We start from the raw sequence: 19,232 nt of genomic DNA on the forward strand, positions 1-19,232 counted from the left end.
AACTCATTTTAAGATGAAAAGTTTTACACGAGGACTTGTCTGACGAAAAGCAAAAGGCATCTAGAAAATGACCTAATGAGTTCATTGCATGTTTAACAAATCAAGGGAAGTTTTTATCTTTTAAAAATTCATCGCAGACTGGTTCCTCCATTTCTTGGTATTTTAACACAAACATTTTACTTTGTTGTTTCTGTGTTTTCAGGCAAGTCCTTTCGACATGAAAAGACCAAAAAGAAGCGAGGGAGCTATCGAGGAGGGCAGATAAACACAAGCATAAACTCCATCAAGTTCGACAGTGACTGAAATGCCGCTAGGAATTATCTAACAGATATCTTCAGAATAAGTTGCGTTCTAGAGGTGACAAAAAGCTTAGATCCAAAGTAAATTTTGAGTAATATGGTAAATGATACATGTTTGCTCTTTGTAAAATATCTTTTGATTTCAAATGAAAACGTCGTGGAAACCTGAAAGTCTGATTTGTACGAGCGTATAAAATCGATAAGTCCAATTGACCGGTTTTTTCTTGAGTGTCACAAAGTAACTGCTTTTGCATAACTACGCTGCACGAGTGGCTTACAAAACTCGCGCCGTGGCTCGCTCGAACACGTTTTCCCGCGCTTCGCGTTAGCTACATAAATTTTGATTGATCCAGTAGGTTTCTGTGTCCTTTGTGATTGGCTAGAGTTATTACTTTGGTTTTTTACGACTCTCAATTGAAAACCGCTCTCTATATCAAAAGTATAGTTTTAATATATCGCACTAGGCTTCTTTACCAGCAGAAGGCGCCCTTTTGTTTGTTGTAGCGCATGCGTATTCAGTACTTGTCTTTCTGCTGCATTGGATTTACACTGAAGACAATACATTAAAGTAGATTGAAGTTTTGGCCTTGCAGAAATATTACTCTGGCTGGTACAAAACTGCACCTTGAGACCATGGTTCTTGAGCCAAGAAGTAGATCTATTTTGTTTTGTTGTCAGCTCCAGCCATATGTTACATGTACATTGCGTCTGGAACATCTCGACTTATTTACTTGCGAATTAAACCCTTTACTCCCATGATCAAAATTGAAATTCCCTTTTAAGAGTGCTAAGTATTGTTTACTGTTAGTTCTGAGAATTTAAAGGTTCATCTTGGCTATAACCGGCCAATGACGTCCTCTTCACATCTTTATGTATCGCTGGATTTTGTGAGGATAAGCTGTAGTAGTTTACCGTGTTTTGGAGTACAAGTTCAGAACTGTAATCAAGTGTTTTATGGCAATGATGTAAATCAGTGTGTGAACATAGTATAGGTATTTATTCTTGTGAAAGAAATGATAGTATAGAAATTTCTTCCACAACTAGCATTAGTTGTTGATGTCTGGTTATACATTGTGTTCCTTGCCGAGAAAAGCTGTTTTCCTTGCTGTTGTAAGAATGAGTGGTTTGTTGAATTTCATTCTTGTGTCCAGGCCGCTTTTCTCACTAATCCGGCGGGGCTTTGGCAAGAGGGAAAAGTGGCTCTCTTGAAAGATGATTTGATTGGCTAGATTCTTGGAGGCAGGCACTAGGCAGCGTGGCCGAGTGGTCAGCGTGTCGGACTCGCAATCCAGCGGTCCCGGGTTCGAGTCCCGCTCCGACCACTACCTAAATTTGTTTCTCGGTAGCCCCGAGTTCAAATCCTCGGCCACGCTTATAAATAGCCGACTGGTTTGCCTCCGGCCAGTTGGGAATCTTGACAATGTTGTGTTCAATTTGAATTATTTGTTTCAGTTGTTTGCTCGGCCCCACTAGCACTTGTATAAACATTGCCCATGGTAAATAAAGGTCACATACATATCTATATTTTAATTTTTTTTTTTATTCTTGGTTTTCAAACTCAGCACTGATCCCCTTCTCGAAAGTATCACTGGTTCATCCCGTGACAAATGCCGTTCCATCACAGCATCCACAGAACGTCGGGAACTTTAAAACCTTTTTACGAGGAGAATTTTTAACATATCAATGGCACTTCCCGTCAAAAATTTGCTTTTGTTGTAAATTCCCTTTGCTAACATCTGATAAGGTCTGTAAGTGCTGCTAGTGAACGGTTCTAGGATATTCTAGAGAAGGAAACCAGGATTTAATGAGTGAGAATCTCATACAAAGAATCTGGCCAATCATGTCATGCCTCCGGAGCTAGTTTTTCCGGGTATGAAGGCCCGACCGGCTACGAGTGACAGGTAGCTCTGGAGACGAGAATGGTAAACACGATGTATATACTTGAAAGAATCATTGACTCGTGGCTCATGAATCTTAGACTCATTTCGGGCTTATAGTAGTCACCTTTTTAATTTTAACAGCACAATAAACAAATAATGAAGCAAGACTGATAACTACGTAGAAATCTAAAAGACATGAGAGAGTTCAAACTCAAAGCCAACAATTGCGACCGTGGACAGCTGTTTCGACCTGGTTGTGTCTCGTCAGCACGGTGTGGCGTTCTATTTTTTTTTTCACAGATCCTGCGTATAACAGCAGCATTTTCGTTTACGGTCCCTTGCACCATTTGTATTTACAATAAAAAGCTACTTTTCCTTGTGAGGAAATCGTGACAATTGAGACTAGATCTCTGACATGCCATGAGGTCCATTTTGAAATTGGCACCACTTAAGGGTTCCATTAAGTCTCCCCTCGATTCTTACTCCCAAACCCCTGAAGATACATGCTTCAAGAAGCAGGAATTAGTAAAACTGCTATAACATCCATTTATTGCATTTTGACAACCTTATATCTAAAAACAATCATGCTTCTTTGATCCACGCTTAAGAGAAACTTTACTTAAGCAGAACAAAAACTTACAAACGATAGTTCATATTTCGCAGGTAGATGGAGAAATAACTCTCACATCACCTCTAAGTCCAACTTTAAAATCAGACCACTTTTTGACATTACCCCTCCCCCCGTGACACGACTTGGACAAGTTTGATACTTCACTTGCGTCGAGGACCCTGTCCCACATGTTCAGATCAGTGAGTTCTCCAATGTAGTTTTGAGTGGCGTCAAATCCTCCTCCAAACGAGTCTTGCTCCTGCCCAATGATAAGGATTCCGTTTGTGTTGACCACGTGACCGGTCTTTAACCCCGATCCTTTGGCTTGAGAGACGCCATCTTTGTAAATTTTCCAAGACCCAGCTTTGCTTTCCCATGAAGCACAGATGTGATGCCAGAAACCGTCATTGGCAGAGATTCCCGTTTGGCTGAAATGAAAAGAAAACAAATACAAAGGCATCAACTTTATATTGCCATATCTCACTGTTGTGTACTTTGATTTTGAATGTATCACTGGCCATAGCTTCAGACCGAAGTAAATGGATCTCATGGATTTTACCCGATTCTCGCTTCATTCCCTATTCCTCCGTTAAACAAGTAATTATACATGGAAAGATAAAACCGTTTTTATCAGCCTCAACCTTAGTTTAAATGATTATCCGTGTTCAGTAAGCTCTCTTTCTCCAAACTATACAAAATAGATAGGACACATCGTGACTGTTAACTTGTGTATCTTAACGTGCTTTGCTTAAAACAATAATCTGTCAATCATGTTTTTCTTCTAAAGGTTTTGTCCAACACCAACCGTAACACATGGCTTTAAAACTGCAGCACCAATTCTGAGACTGTCTCTTTGTTAACGCGGTCAGTTTATGGAAAAAGACTAACTCCCTTCAACAAAATTTTTCTCTCAAATTGCGAAATTTGAATTTTGAGTCTCACGCGTTTGCCTCCTCGATTTGCGTGTAAAGTTCCGGTGAACGTTGCTAACAAACAGTAAGGTAGATGCAAGAGTTGTGGTCGGTTTACTGTTCCACTAGTTATCTTACATTAGTTTGTCGTTGATCCATAACTGGATTTGAGACATCTTGTTGATTAAAATTTCATTGGTGTGTGTGGGAGTGCTGTAACTCACGACCGTCCGATCCGTTCCTGTTTTGTCTGTTGTACGCACTCGGAAACACATGGTAAAAGCATCGGTGATTTGGAGGCCATGATGGATGACATAATCACTTGTAGTACTTTTCGTGAAATAAAGATCGTATGGACTTTCGGACAAACCTGTCGGAACATACGAAATTGATTATCGGCTTTGGTTAAATTATTACATTGGGTGAGAGTTAAAAGGGTCAACGCATTGCGTCAAGGAAAGGAAGATGTCAAAATCAATCGTTCACCTGATAATAAAGTAGAACTGGGATTTATGAACACAAAAATCTGCCTAAACGTCCATGCAAACAGGGTGTTGGACCTTTTCTAATTAGTGTTCTCAAACATAATGTGGGTAAAAGTCTGTGATGAAATAAAAGGCACTTATTTTTTGCAGCTTGGGCCTTGTCCCTTGCATACTACGAAGAGACAGGGATGTAAAGAGCTAACTTAAGGGCTCTCGATCAGAGAATTTAATTGAGTATTTAGAGTCTATTTATGCTTGGAGCTTACCGCATGTAGAAGAATGCAAATCTCCTTTAAGGAATGTAACATTATAGGATGCAATGTCTGATTCAAACAACCGTGACAGCAGTAACTGTAAGATCATAAACAATACCAAAACACGGTAATCATCAATGATTTTGACTGGTTAGCCATTAAATTAAAGCATTGCTAATTTAAACATGTTTAGATCAGGGCCAAGGGTTTGGTACAGAAAGGGTGAAAGGGTACAAGCTGGAGCTAATTACAGCCTAATATTACCACTAAGCGAAAGAGGGACTGTTTGTAGTCTAAGCAGACAGCCAAGCAAGACGAACACCCTCGCTGCTTGCAGAGTACATTCCAACAAAATCCGTTTCGGTTTGCACAATATCATCAAAAACCCTTACCGCTACCTGCTACCCTATTTTTTATATTCACTTGGATAGAGTACAGCACATACGGTCAGTCTCAATAACATTTGTTTGCAATTAATAGAAAAAAGGAACTTGACAGATAAACAAACTAACTGGCTAACACACATTGACTTTCACGCATGTAATGATCTGTTTTTCACGGTACCTTGAAGTTGATTTTTCCACCATATTTCTTTAGTTCGACCTGCAGGACTAATGTCACGTTGACAGGGCCTGCAGGTACTTGCATTGGCAAGGGAGTTTGCTCGCCATCTTCAAATGTATGCGACCACTTCATGGGAGGCTGATATGTCTGCATGGTAACTGTGGCTATCAGGGGTTGGCATCCATACGCTTGTACAGTGATGACCATGTGGCCAAATGGCCCAGTACTGTCTGGTGGTGAAGTGCATGTAACTTTGCTGCATTGCTCACTGAAGACGCATGTACCGCCGTTGCTTCCATCAGGGTGCTCAATATCTGCACAATACTCGCCTTGAGGATTGTTTCCTAGATGATTAAGTTGTCTTTGTCAGAGTATTTTAATTGTCTTGGAGGCAAATCAATTGCTATACAGTTCTAAAAGAGGGTCAAATCATTTGAAGCCTTCATAAAATATTGCTAAGCATTTTTGGATGCAAAAAATTGCTTTTAGACATCTAGACCATTTTAACTTGAAAACAAACAAACAAACAAGCAAAAAACAACAACGACAACAACAACAACAAAAAATACAATATTAAGAGCCAAGAAACTCTTTAGGGACCTCTTAAGAATTCTTTCCAAACCGCTTTCGAACTTTGGAAATTATTTCAGAAAGATGGGAACCCTTTTCATACCCAGGATCCTTGTCCCAAGTGGATATTACTTCAACGTAGAACTAAGCTCAGTATTCACAGGATATGTGCTAAGTTATATGAAGACGGCGAATCTTGCGCTTGAAAAATTGGGTCACACTCTGCAGTCTCTGCACGCAAACTATAAATATCCGAAATATCCTTGAGCGCCTGTTTGCCTATTATATCAGCAGACTTTTGATATAAACTAGATCGTTAATACTAACTTTACTAACCTCCCTGGATTTGATCCTTTATTGAGGCCAGTTCTTTCTTCAATTCGTTCACCTCCTGTAACAGCTGGTTGTTTCCTTCGCACAAGTCACACTGTTCATTACCATCCACAGCAACATTGATTACTGGACGACAGTGACATGCCGATGGGGACTTATTGTCGTGGGATGCGCTTCCAGCTTGAAAAAGGACAAGCAAAGTGAAAATCGGAAAGAAAGCTTCTGCCATCATCTTGAATACAGGGAATTTAGTTCTGGACTCCGTGCTGTCAAACGGGCTTATATTCTCTCTGACTAATTGTAGAACTGGCGTCATCAATGGTGCCAACCAATCAAATCATTAAACTTTGTTTATTTTGCTGCCTGCTTCATATTTTCCGTCTAGACTTCTTGTATTTCTTTCCTGTTTCTGCTCGCAATTGCATAATTTTCGCTTCGAAAAGATGGACCATGAATTTTTTTAGGCTTTGGTGAGGTTTGGTTGTTTAGATTGGATAGATTTTGCTATCTTGTACATCCAAGTACTGTATAAGTCCAAGTTGTTTTTGTCAAGTCGTCTTCGGGAAATATTTGCAAAAGGTCCTGCGTTACCTTCCTTCGGGCCAAGAATTTAACGGCTGTTCAGGGACGTCAGAAATAAAATCTGAATTAAAGGTGCGGTGCTTTATCGCATTACGTCTTGCGTCGACAAATGACTTACAAGCACATAGAAAATTATTAATTTATCTCCCAAACGTTCTTTATTTCGGAGTCGACACCAAGTAGTATTTAGCTTGGTTTGCTGATTCATTCAAGCGTGAATAGACTACTTTACAACTTCCTTACGGAAATTTTGGATGAAGCAACGGTGCACAAACTAAGGCTATGAATAGAGACTGAACCTTGTTGTTTCGTGACTGTTTGACGTTTGGATGGTGCATTTGCTAACTTTCCAAGTCGCGAATGCAGTATTGTCACCCCGAGATACTTGATAAAAAAATATATATGTTCGAACGTCAGTTTATATTTATATCAGTTGGAGTCGGGAGCTGGGGGAAATTTGATTTTTGTACCTTAAAAAGAGGGATATAAGCTAAGGTTTAGCTATATCGAATTGATTTGGCAATACGCTTTTCTCATAGCCTGAAATGTCAGTCATCTCCCGCCCTCGGCCTAATCCCCGGGAAAGAGACCGCCCGCGCGCGGGGATTAGGCTGAGGGCGGGAGATGATTGATATTTTAGGCTAACCTTCTTGTCTCCCAAACGTAAGTTTCGTTTTGTCTCGATTACAACAGAACAAAGAACGATTCTTTGTTACCCCTACTTTAATTTCAGTCACGAACGAGTCATATCAACTTGGCAAGTTGCTTTTAACGAGTACAATCTCTGAACATTTTACCAAGTTTCCTCGCGTATCAAGATAACTCAAGTTTACGTGCATGCTTGACACTTAAGGACAATCGTTTTCCTTCCTGTTTTTCTCAAGGTCCATGCCGGAAAGGAAATGATGTTTAGCCTGCATGCAGAGGTCTGCTATTGAGACCTCTGCATGCATGCTATACGACGTATTGACCGTCACACCTTCGTCACAACACGAAAATGAGAATGGCATATCAAAGGAAGTTAGGCTGTCCCGATTTTTGGCAGGTGTATTTACCTTGCGTCCCATCACAAATGTAAATATTTTAAGTGGTAGTTCAATGAATTTTTGCGAGGATTTCAATCGTCATTCAACACGAGATTTCTTTCTAGATTTTTACCGGTCTGTTGTATTTTTGTCAGTTTTTGTTCTCTGATTTCATGCCAAGAGATGAAGAAGCTGATGTCACTCAAGGGTGCAGACAAGACATAAATCAGTACCGCAGTAGACAAATTCGGCTAACACACATGTGACATTGAATTGGGTGTTTACATTGCGTAAAAACGAGGCTCTCTTAACATTTTCTTTATTATTGCAGCCGCTTGTATTTGTTGTGTTAATCATGTGCTTTGCTGTAGTTGTTTATTCAATAAAGAAAAGAAATGGTCAAAATCCTCGAGAAATTTTCCAAAATTTGGCTCAACGAACATGGTCTTCGCGGCTCGAGCAAGGCGGAAAAAAGAATGCTGGAGAGAAAAGCTGTAAGTTCTTTCGGGAAGGGTATGTTTACGATGTTTACATGTGTCAGCAGTTGGAAGATTTCCATGTCAGAGCACGTTGCTAAAGATCTCTAAGAAAAATTGAAGAGCCTCATTTTAGCCATAATCTTCAGGGAGAGCGATGGCAGGACAAAGGTTTTTTTTATTAAAGTACGCTCTTCATGTAAGGGAGGAGGCGGTGGACATTGCAATCATGTATTTGCATTATTGTTCCAGTTGAATGATTATTTATGTTTTATCAAATAATATCAAAGACATCCCGAGTGATGCAATCTTTACAAGACTACCGCAGTTCATGTTGCAGTATCCCAGTAAATCTGCATTTTTCTATATAGATTAGGCAACAGAAATTGTAAAATATTCATGAATTCATGATGACTGTTAAATCCAGTGAAAAGTGTAATAAATTTGCCCTCTTTCTTTGGGCTGTGCATTCGGAAAGAAGGTACGATACAGAAAAATTATGTAACCAGGGAATTCTAAGATGTTCATCTAATTAACTACAGATTTCATCCTCAAGATGTTTGTGCCTTTCGAGAAATAATTTCTTCGTCCGTCCTGGTCGAGACTAACGTGACACATTCTCCTTCAGATGTTGCCGAATCCGTTGCTTCATTTTCTTTTCTGCTTTGATTCACCTTTTCTGAAGCGTACCTCTTCACCGCTTGGACCTTCTCCTGCTTATCTTTACCCCACGAGAAAAAAAAATGGAACTACATCGGCCTTCAATCGATTTTTACTAGAGTAAGGATTAATAAAATCTTCTGATGTAGTGTTCGCTGCAGTACTGAAGTTGAAATATCGTGGATCTCTTTTCATTTTCACGATCCAAACAGAGAAGAGACTTTTAAAATTTAACTGAAACCCGTGAAACGACAGATCGTTTCGGTTAGCGGAGCTGTTCTGACAGTCTCCTGTGCAACAAAACCGCGGAATCGTGGCTTATTTTTCTCTAAATGTCAATACGAACGCACTTGTTTTGGTTGTTGCTGTACCCAATTCAAGTCACGTGACACCCGCGCGTGAGTTAACCGAATATGTCTATTGTCGAAAATAGAGACCCACTCCAGTTTTAGACTAAGCAATTCGCATTTTCGCAGAGTAGCAACTATCGAGGGGTCGTTAATTTCGGGAAGCTTAAACATGCAGTTTATCCGCTTTGCGATCCTAATCCATACCGAAAAGAGGGATAATTCTTAAAAAATCTAATGCCCTTAAAAAAATGCCGCCGGAACCATTGCAGAGTAAATGTATTGTAAACAAAAAGATCTATCAGATCACATTCATGATTAGCCAAACTATGTTATTTCAACCGTTCTTATGACCCGGGTCCTATGATTAATATAAAGGTAAAAGTTATGTTTGAAATGGTATCAATGTAAAAACGGCTTTAAAATTTGTTGTATTCCAGGGCAATCTAAATCTACAAACAATAGAAAGAATCAGAAATAAGTCATACGCTCTTGCAGTGAGACAAATGAACTACTCTTGTGAAAAGAAATTACACAGAGGATCACTGGACAGACTTTAAGATGAGCTGCATTTTTCCGTGGAATAATTATCGATGGACTTCATTCTGTGCTGACAGCCCATTTTGCAACCTCAGGTGTTACAATGAACACTTCCCCAAAATAAATCTACACAGGGATTACTCTCACAAAACGCTAGATAAAACAGTGCAAATTTGAAAATGCATTAAATTTTATTACATTCTAGAGCATCCTATCATCTACAAACAACATTTTTTGTTTATTCAAGCTTACGAGCGAACTTTACTTAACCTTGTAAAGGCAAAAAGATCCTAAAAAGAAGCGATATTTCATATCTCGCAAGCCGATGGAGAAATAACTCTTACATCACCTCTTATACCAACTTTAAAATCAGACCATTTCTTGACGTTACCCTCCGCCCCGTGACATGACTTGGACAGTTTCGATATTTCAGTTGCATTTAGGACCCTGTTCCACATGTTCAGATCAGTGAGCTCTCCAAGGAAGCCTTGGGTTGCGTCAAAGTCTCCTCCATGGGAATCTTGGTCCTGTCCGATGGTAAGGATTCCGTTTGTCTTGATTACGTGTCCAGTCTGCAATCCACTCCCACTGGCTTCGGAGACGCCGTCTTTGTAAATCTGCCAAGATCCAGCTTTGTTTTCCCACGAAACGCACATCAGATGCCAGAAGCCATCATTCAGGGTGGTGACTCCAGTTTCTCTGAAAAAAAAAAAAAAAAAAAAAAAAAAAAAAAAAAAAATCAGAACATATACCAAGATCACTCCTTTTATAAAGCAAATTCATGGGTAAAACAGATGAGAAATGGCCAGGAAAAAAATAGACGGGCGGCAAGTTAACTAAGCAATATATATATATATATATGTTATCTCTTGTATCATCCACTGGTACAGCTGTATTTATACGATAAAGTCCCATTACTATATCCTTACGATGTATTGATTAACTATTAATCATCTATTATTAATTAATTGATAACTTATAATAACTTACAACAGCTCGTCATTGATCCATAATTCAAGTGAATCCGCATCTTTGATCAGGATTTCATTGAAGACGTGGTTTGCGCTGTAACTCAGGACCGCACCATCATAAACTGTCTTCTCTGCTGTTCGCATTCGGTAGCACACAGTAAAAGCATCGGTTATTTGGAGGCCATGGTGGATAACATAGTCACTTGTACCACTTTTCGTGAAATAAAGGTCGTATGCACTTTGAGTACTTTGGGGCAAACCTGTTGAAGCTAAAACGTACGAAATCGATCAGCCGATAATCTGACACCCCTACTACATGCGCTTAAATATCGCTCTTTTGAATAACCTGAAAAAATAAGATTCGATATATTAACCTCACAGAGTTGGAGGATGATAATTTGCGTGTTAAAGGATCCGGGTTTGACTCCAGCAACTTTGTCTTTGCCACCATAGAACTTCAATAGCTATAGATTAGACTAGATCTCATTTCGCCGCTTAAGGGCTTATGGACTTTAAGCCGAATCTCACTTGTTAAAGAACACAAAACAATATCCTCGGTTAGGACTGAGCTCTGACAGTGCTGAATCCAGCGTGCAATGTGCATCACTTCATTTTTGGCGGTGATATTATTCAACTTATCTGATCGTCGCCTCATCTAGTTAGTTACCTTGTTGAACCTGATCCTTTACCGCGGCGAGTTCTTTCTTCAAATCGTCCACCTCCTGTAACAGCTGGTTGTTTCCTTCGCGTAAGTCGCACTGACCTTTGCCGTCCACAGAAACATTTATAACTGGACTGCAGTGGCAGGCGGACGGAGACTTGCGGGATACATCTTCAGCTTGAGATAGAACAAGCAGAGTAAAAACCAGAAAGGAGACTTTTGACATCATCTTGGACTCAAGTGTGGCTTTGCATGGACCCCGTGCTTCAAGCGGGACTTATATACTCTAATCTATGGTTGACACGCCTTCATCAATTGTGTGGGGAACCAATCAAATTATCACATAATATTCCTTTTTGCCTAACTCCATACGTCACTTTCTGACGTTCTTTATTCAATTCCTTCCTGTTTAGGCACGCAACTACAGAAAAGTTCCTCAATAACCAGAAAGTTGGACAGTGCCGGAAATTCCTCAAGGTTATGTTTTAGTGACTAAATAAAGGTTTACATCACAAATTCAAAAAACAAGGATATGTTGCAGACTGAAATGTACTAACGTGTGTGTACTAAGGTGTATTTCAGTTCCAATCCTCTACTTAATAAGTCAGACATGTTTTCATCGGTGAGTCTTTCCCTTGCAAACTCTCGTCGTTTATCGTTTTTTCCTCAGTCTTCCTCCTTGCTCACTTGCTTAGCTCTCTCAGGTAATACTTCCTGTTTCTGCTCGCAAGGTTATTTACTTCTCAAAACAGATGGTCTGTTATGTTTTTGAAAGTTAAAGGTCATAGTTTGTAATAAGTGTTCCTACAGGGAACTGACTTCGATTTGAAAGAAGAAGAGATTCCAATCTCCTGGCTCCATATCACGCGCGGCGCTCAGGAGTTGGAAGAACACTAGCTTCGCGTAGTGCTAACGGTTTAGATCAGTCAGACACGAAATATTTCAAATTCTTTTCTTGATGAAAGCATGCGATGACATCGTGTTCATCGTTCTTGTTTAAGTTGCAATAGTCCCTAGGTGTACTTTGAGACATCACTTTGTTCAGTTCTTGTTCCGAGAGCAAAGACAAAAATTAAATAAACCGGTTCAAATGTGGAAATAATATCGTCTTGAATGGTAACTGAAATCCAACCAAAAATATTTCCGAACTACGACTAAAAATATTTTTCGTTTGTGATCGGAAAAGAAGTAAATAGAACTACCGAGACCGGGACATCTACAAATCTGAAAATACAGGAAACGGGTAAAATGTAGAGAGATATTTCTCAATGCAAGGTCGAGAAACGTTAAAAATGCAATGCACATGTTAATTTACTCGTTCGTGACTGAAATTTAACTAGGGATGATAAAGAAAGGTCTTTGTCCTATTACTCGAGACGAAAGAAAACTCGTGTTGCCAGGGATTCTGCTATAATTAGCTAGTAGATGTGTCACTAAATAAGTTCGATACAGCTAAAACTTGTACTCCCGCCCAAACGAACAAAGAGGTACAAAATAATGTAAGATAACGCTCGAAAAACATTTTCAAGAAATTTCTTGTGAGACAAAGAGTACCGATTCCCGTCTTGGAAAACGGCCAAATGCAGCGACAGTACAGTCACGAGACAAAACTAACCATCTCTGTTGTTTTGTTTTTTTTTTAAATTTGTTGACTGATTATTCTTTAAAAGTTTCGGCATAGAAGTTGAAAGGAAGTCGATTTCTAAACGAACAAGTACGCCCGCTTAACTCTTTCTCGGCGTAGACTTCGAAAAAGAGAACATTTGGCTAATAATTTTCCATTTTTCTCTGTATTTTTAAGTCATTTGGTGAGAGAAAACATAGACAACTAGACAAATTTTTCTGACCTCTCTAAACAGTTAAAACGGAAATCTGTTGGATTTTTTAGCCTGCAAGAAAGGTAACACACCGGTCAAGTCAGCAAAATAGAGGATCGCAAAACTGATCCAACCAATCATAACCAGCTCAGGAGAGTATTGTGCAGATTACGTGGAGTGCGTACCAAAGAGAAAACTGTACAAAGAGAGCATATTGAGACGCTTCTAATATCTTGGGCTGCAGCTACGTTTTTTTGCCATGAACAAGTATAGATGGAGGCAACTTATCTTTGGCCCAATTCCCAATCCCCCACCTGGGGACAAGGAGCTAAAGACGTGCCAAAGAGAAGAAACAGGTAACAGTTTAATAAATCAAAACAGGAAAAGCTTTGAATATTTAGTAACTTAAAATGCTGTTTAGATACAAACCACAAACAATGTGAAGCCTGCCAATTGAATTATTAAGTACGGATTTCCGGAGGTACATGTACGCACGTGCTGTTAAGCCCATCATATACGCAAAAATATCATGGTCCATTTTTTTCGGATTAGGGACTACGTAGCTGGTCGTAGCTGTGTGCAAAAACAGGAAAGAAATGCAAGACGTTTGTACAGAAAATATGAAGCAGGCAGAAAAATGAACAAAAAGCAATGATTTGATTGGTTTGTACAGTTGATGCTATAATTGGTCAGAGAGAATATAAGCCCCTCTGACAACTGCTCGGAGTCCAGAACTAGTTTTCTAAGTTAAAGATGGCAGGAGCCTTCTTTTTGATTTTCACTCTGCTTGTCGTTTTTCAAGCTGGAAGCGCAGCCCGCGACAGCAAGTCCCCATCTGCATGTCACTGTCGTCCAGTAATCAATGTTGCTGTGGATGGTAATGATCAGTGCGACTTGTGTGAAGGAAACAACCAGCTGTTACAAAAGGTGAACGAATTGAAGGAAGAACTGGCCTCAATAAAGGATCAAATCCAAGGAGGTTAGTTAAGTCAGTAATAAGCCAAGGTAACGATCTTAGTCATGTCAAAAGTCATTTGTATATAATGGGTAAACAGACTTTTGGATGAGATATAGCTCAGTATGCACTTGGTAGGATGTTTCGGGTATTAGTTTGTTTGCAGCGCGTGGCTCAAATTTCCAAGCGTAAGATTCGCCGTTTTAATATAACCTGAGTAATGTGCACTTGACGTGCATGTGCAAACAAGTTTTGGGGAGCCCGTGCTTCATGATAAAGGTTTTCTTTTCTCTGAAACATAGTTTTCAAAAGTTGGAAAGCGATTTAGAAAGGCCTGATTTCTAAAGGGTCTATTTAGAACTTATTGGCTTTGATACAATGTATGTTTTTTTCAAGTCGAAATGGTCTAGACCCTCTGTGGCAATTTTCGGCATTCAAACACAACAATAAAAGGACGAACACTCCTGTCAGACATTTCATCAATTTGATTAAGGTTTGAGATGATTTATTTGACCGTCTCCTTCAACTGCACAGCAATTGATTTACCTCCATCGTAGTTAAAACACTCTGACAAAGACAAATTAATCATCTAGGAAACAATCTTCAAGGTGATTGTGCAGATATTGAGCAACCTGACGGAAGCAACGGTACATGCGTCTTCAGTGATCAATGCAGCAAAGTTACATGCACTTCACCACCAGACAGCACTGGGCCATTTGGCCACATGATCATGACTGTACAAGCGTATGGATGCCAACCCCTGATAGCCACAGTTACCATGGAGACATTTCAGACTCCCATGAAGTGGTCGCATACATTTGAAGATGGCGAGCAAGCTCCCTTGCCAATCCAGGTATCTGCAGGTCCTGTCAATGTGAAATTATTCCTGAAAGTTGAACTGAAGAAAGTTGGTGGAAAAATCCACTTCAAGGTAGCGTGTCAAGTTCCTTCCTTTTATTTATAGCGAACAGTAATGTCATTGAGTCTGACTGTGTGTGTTGTATTCTATCCAAGTGTATTACAAAAACTAAGTTAGCGGGTAAGAGCTTTTGCTGATATTTTTCAAGCCCATGCGGATATTATGAGTAAGTACTCTGTAAGCATGAGTAATTTTGTCTTGCTTAACTGATTTATGTGTGTTAGCCAGTAGTTAGTCTGCTTCTCAGTCAACTTCTTTCTTTTCAGTTGTTAATAGCGATCAAAGGTTATTCAGATTGACTGTATGCCCTGTACTCTGTCCAAGTGAATTAACAAAAATAAGGTAGCGAGTAAGGGCTTTTGGTGAAATTTTTCAAACCCATGCGGATATCGTTTTAAAATAGTCTACAAGCAGCGAGTACTTTTGTCTTGCTTAACTGTTATATTATCCCTTCATTGCACCCGCTCCTATCCTGTACCAAAAGCACACTTACATGACCAACAGATTTTGTGTTTGTATTTCTAAGTTAGCAGTTCTTTATTTAATGGCTAACCAATCACCAACATTGATGATTATTGTTTTGGTATTTTTTTTTTTGATCTCACAGTTACTGCTGTTGTTTGATTCAGACATAGCACCCTACAACGTCATATTCCTTGAGGGAGATTTGCAGGCTTCCAAATGCGGTAAGCTTCAAGGATAAATACTCGATTAAATTCAGTGAGATTTCTTAAGGTTAATATGAGTTAGCAAGTGTAGTTTAATTGTCTGCTCATGAGTATTGGGTAGAGAAAAAAGCCCAAACTGCAAAAAATAAGTGCCTTTTATTTCCACACAAACTTTTGCCAACATTATATTTGACAAGGCTTGCTGGAAAACGTCAAAGGGTATGTTCAGGCAGATTTTTGCGTCAACAAATCCCTGCTGTGCTATATCTGAATAGCTCAGCGATTAACTATCATATCCTCCTTCCCATGAAATAATTTAATCAAAACCAATAATGAATTTAATATGTGCCGACAGGTGTGCTCCAAAGTCCATACGATCTTTATTTCACGAAAAGTGGTACAGGTGACTATGTTATCCATCATGGCCTCCAAATAACCGATGCCTTTACCATGTGCTTCCGAGTGCGTACAACAGACAAGGCAGGAACGGATCGGACGGTCGTGAGTTACAGCACTTCCATATACACCAATGAAATTTTAATCAACAAGATGTCTCAAATCCAGTTATGGATCAACGACAAACTAATGTAAGATATAAATATAGACTGTAAATAGTAAAACAATTTTCAAGATGTGATATTAGTATCTACCTTATTGTTTGTTAACGACTTTCACCAGGAATTAGTTTTGCGAAAATCGAGAACTTCGTGACACTCAAAAATTGGGCAACTTTGAAAAATTGTGTTCCAGGGAGCCAATTTTTTTTTTTCTCAAATGCAGATTCGCATTTACAGAGAGAAAGTGTCAGAATCGGCCTGGCGATTTTAAAGGCATCTTTCGTTTTTGAGACAATTGCAAGATGGTGCATTTTATAATACGCCAATATACCGACTAAAAACTTTCTTAGAATCTTGTCCAGAACATTATTTCATCGACCTACGTGACTTGATGTGATTTACCGCGCAATTTTTTAAAAGTAAACTAGTTTATTAATATTTGGAAATTTGGTCGTGTTAAATACAAGTTTCCAAAGTTGAAGTCTGGTTGGGAAAAAATTGGCAATAAGGGGTAAAAATTGTGATACGTAGGCAAGATCCTGGGCCTTTTCCTTAAAAACAAATGCAACTTTTTTTTAACTCGAGGAACTTGAAAGTTTATAGCAATTTTATTAACGTATTAGAGGATGAAACGAAACAAAAGAAAAATTCACTTCACATACACGTTAAAAGAGGAATACGGAATGTACGAGAATCGCCTCTTTTAATCCGAAAGAGAAATCTGAATATCAATTCGCGCGATAAATTATTTTCTGTTTTTGGTAATTTCATTATATCCATTAGTTTTGGTCTGAAGCTATACTGGACAGTCATACATTTGTATTCATCGTACCAAATGGTGGGATGTAGCAATATAAAGTTGACGCCCTATTTTCATTTCAGCCAAACGGGAATCTCTGCAAATGACGGTTTCTGGCATCACATATGTGCTTCATGGGAAAACAAAGGTGGCTCATGGGAAATTTATAAAGATGGTGTCTCGCAGGCCAGTGGAGCGGGATTGAAGACCGGTCACGTGATCAACACAAACGGAATCCTTATCATTGGGCAGGAGCAAGATTCGTTTGGAGGAGGATTTGACGCCACTCAAAACTACATTGGAGAACTCACTGATCTGAACATGTGGAACAGGGTCCTCAACGCAAGTGAAGTATCAAACTTGTCCAAGTCGTGTCACGGGGGGAGGGGTAATGTCAAGAAATGGTCTGACTTTAAAGTTGGACTAAGGGGTGATGTGAGAGTTATTTCTCCATCGGCCTGCGAAATATGAACTATCCTCTGTAGCGTTTTGTTCTTCTTAATAAAGTTACCTGTATAAGCGTGGATTAAAGAAACATGATTGTCTGTAGTTGTCAGTTCGCTTTGAAATGCAATAAAGTTTAAAGCGGCGTCATTAAGTCCTGTTTCTCGAGACGTTTATTATCTGGTGCTATAATTCACCACTAAATTTTCTCCGATTCTTATTGGTGTAGATTGATCACGTGACGCGATAGTGTTCATCTGCGGAGAGACACTATCAGCCCATAGTGCCCGTCCGAGGAAAATACCCGGATGGATAGTACTCGTCCTGTAAACAACCGGGCTCATAGAGAATAAGCAATTGATGTTGTTTTCTTTTTCAAATTTTACATTTGGCTTTCACGGCTTTCATCTAAAAAAGTTTTTTTGAACTGGCGCACGGAAGAAAATTTAGCGGTGAACAATAAAGACAATAGAGTGTTTATGTCTCGAAACTATCGCTCTGATAGTTGCCCCTTGGAAATTTGATGTCCTTAAAGCTAGCATATTTGCCTTCGAAGCTTCGCTTCTCGCGCAAATATTTGTTTCAAGAGCATCAAATTTCCGCGGGGCAACTATCAGCCGATAGTTCCTCGACAGAAACACTCTATTGTTTAATTAGGGAGTAGGAATTGATGGGTTTGCTCTGTCATCTCCATTCTGCTAACAATTGTTGGAACCTCTAAGAGGTGCCAATTTGAGTTATTGCACCACAATCAGTTGTACGAAAATGATTCTCTCAAAGTGAATCTTATGAAAAACCGGTTAGTTCTCGTTTTTTTTTAGATTTTCACGAGTATATGAGCGGGAGATTTGGTCAGAGAAAGGCATGAATGCAATGTGGTCAGAGTCGTTTCACTCGGTTGGCTCTCTGTAATCGGAAAAGTTCTTGTGGGTTAGTCCTTAGCACTACTGTTCGATCTCTTCAAAAGTAATCATTTATCATGGTCTGTTAACTGAGTTAAAGCACTGATTAAACCTTATTGAGAAAATCTTTTTGAGAATAACACAACATATGACAAATTCATCAGAAGAAATGACGCCTTCTCTTTGGCTGATCAAGGTTAGCGTTATTTTCCTCTGCATCTTCGTCTTTCACCGCTGGATTTAGAATGTCAGAACATCCAGCAGCCTTTTCGTTTTTTACGCAGCTAAAACTTATGTAAGCCTTGATGCTTTGCTTAAAGGCGATAAACTCTGGGATAGCAAGTGATAGTGAAAGTCTCAAAGATCGAATTTTTCTCCCAATACTCGCGTTTTGTCTGAGTTATTTGATAGGTTGTTGACCAATCATATAAGTAGTAACCTGGCCGGGAGCACTCTGGTACCGTACCGAGTAACTTCTTTCAAGGCGATGTCACTTTCAACCCAGAGTTAATCAAGGCGTAATGTGCAAAGTACTTCAGGGCTTTTTCGTGGGAAACCCTTTATTACGCTGCTGGAATTCTCGTGCGCTCATTGGCTAATTTTCATTGACAATAAGCGGACTGACACATGAATTTATAACTTTGTATGCAATGCGTCAACGAGTGAGAGCGGACAATTTGACGATTTGTTATCGTAAAAAACAAACTGACGTCAGTCTTTCGTGCGTCTGCCCTGTTATTGACAATGAATTTCGTCATAATATTGTCAAAGTATTCTGCGCAGATCCAGTCGGCTATGGCCTCGTAGATCCACAATTACTTTGACAATGTCACGACGAAATTCGTGATCAAAAACAGGAGAGACGTCAATTTGTGAAACAGTGCAAACCAGAGTCTTCACCTAAGCGTAAGGTACGCCAACCCTACAGTGAAGCAAAGGAAAAGTTCATTAATACATTCTCATCAAGGAAACGGTAAAGCTAACAACTTTCAAAGTAACGTTG

The 19,232-nt window shown here is 39.4% G+C and overlaps 4 protein-coding genes across 4 annotated transcripts in view; 2 read left to right on the plus strand and 2 right to left on the minus strand.

Moving 5' to 3' along the window:
- LOC110059063 (uncharacterized) overlaps nt 1-1,339 on the plus strand; it is a 14,544-nt gene extending 13,205 nt beyond the window's left edge. The window contains exon 8 of the mRNA XM_089278533.1: nt 203-1,339. Within this exon, the coding sequence (XP_089134659.1) occupies nt 203-303 (101 nt within the window). The 3' untranslated portion in view covers nt 304-1,339. The remainder of the gene's footprint in view (nt 1-202) is intronic.
- Nucleotides 1,340-2,701: 1,362 nt separating this feature from the next.
- On the minus strand, nt 2,702-6,237 carry LOC110059072 (uncharacterized). The gene is made up of 5 exons (XM_020765752.2): nt 5,910-6,237; nt 5,004-5,347; nt 4,452-4,536; nt 3,839-4,070; nt 2,702-3,217 (listed from the first exon to the last, which is right to left on the minus strand). The coding sequence occupies exons 1-5, from the start codon at nt 6,220-6,222 to the stop codon at nt 2,830-2,832; spliced, it is 1,362 nt and encodes a 453-aa protein (XP_020621411.1). The 5' UTR covers nt 6,223-6,237; the 3' UTR covers nt 2,702-2,829.
- A 3,471-nt stretch (nt 6,238-9,708) lies between these two features.
- On the minus strand, nt 9,709-11,423 carry LOC110059060 (neuronal pentraxin receptor-like). The gene is made up of 3 exons (XM_020765740.2): nt 11,175-11,423; nt 10,527-10,776; nt 9,709-10,235 (listed from the first exon to the last, which is right to left on the minus strand). The coding sequence occupies exons 1-3, from the start codon at nt 11,395-11,397 to the stop codon at nt 9,845-9,847; spliced, it is 864 nt and encodes a 287-aa protein (XP_020621399.2). The 5' UTR covers nt 11,398-11,423; the 3' UTR covers nt 9,709-9,844.
- Nucleotides 11,424-13,499: 2,076 nt separating this feature from the next.
- LOC110059069 (uncharacterized) lies at nt 13,500-17,481 on the plus strand. Its single transcript, XM_089278539.1, has 5 exons — nt 13,500-13,964; nt 14,534-14,871; nt 15,467-15,545; nt 15,883-16,114; nt 16,967-17,481. The coding sequence occupies exons 1-5, from the start codon at nt 13,739-13,741 to the stop codon at nt 17,352-17,354; spliced, it is 1,263 nt and encodes a 420-aa protein (XP_089134665.1). The 5' UTR covers nt 13,500-13,738; the 3' UTR covers nt 17,355-17,481.
- Nucleotides 17,482-19,232: the final 1,751 nt, after the last annotated feature.

This window comes from Orbicella faveolata, unplaced genomic scaffold (genome assembly GCF_042242905.1).
Source record: "Orbicella faveolata isolate gen_17 unplaced genomic scaffold, um_ofav_v1 contig_46, whole genome shotgun sequence".
NCBI lineage: Eukaryota > Metazoa > Cnidaria > Anthozoa > Scleractinia > Merulinidae > Orbicella > Orbicella faveolata.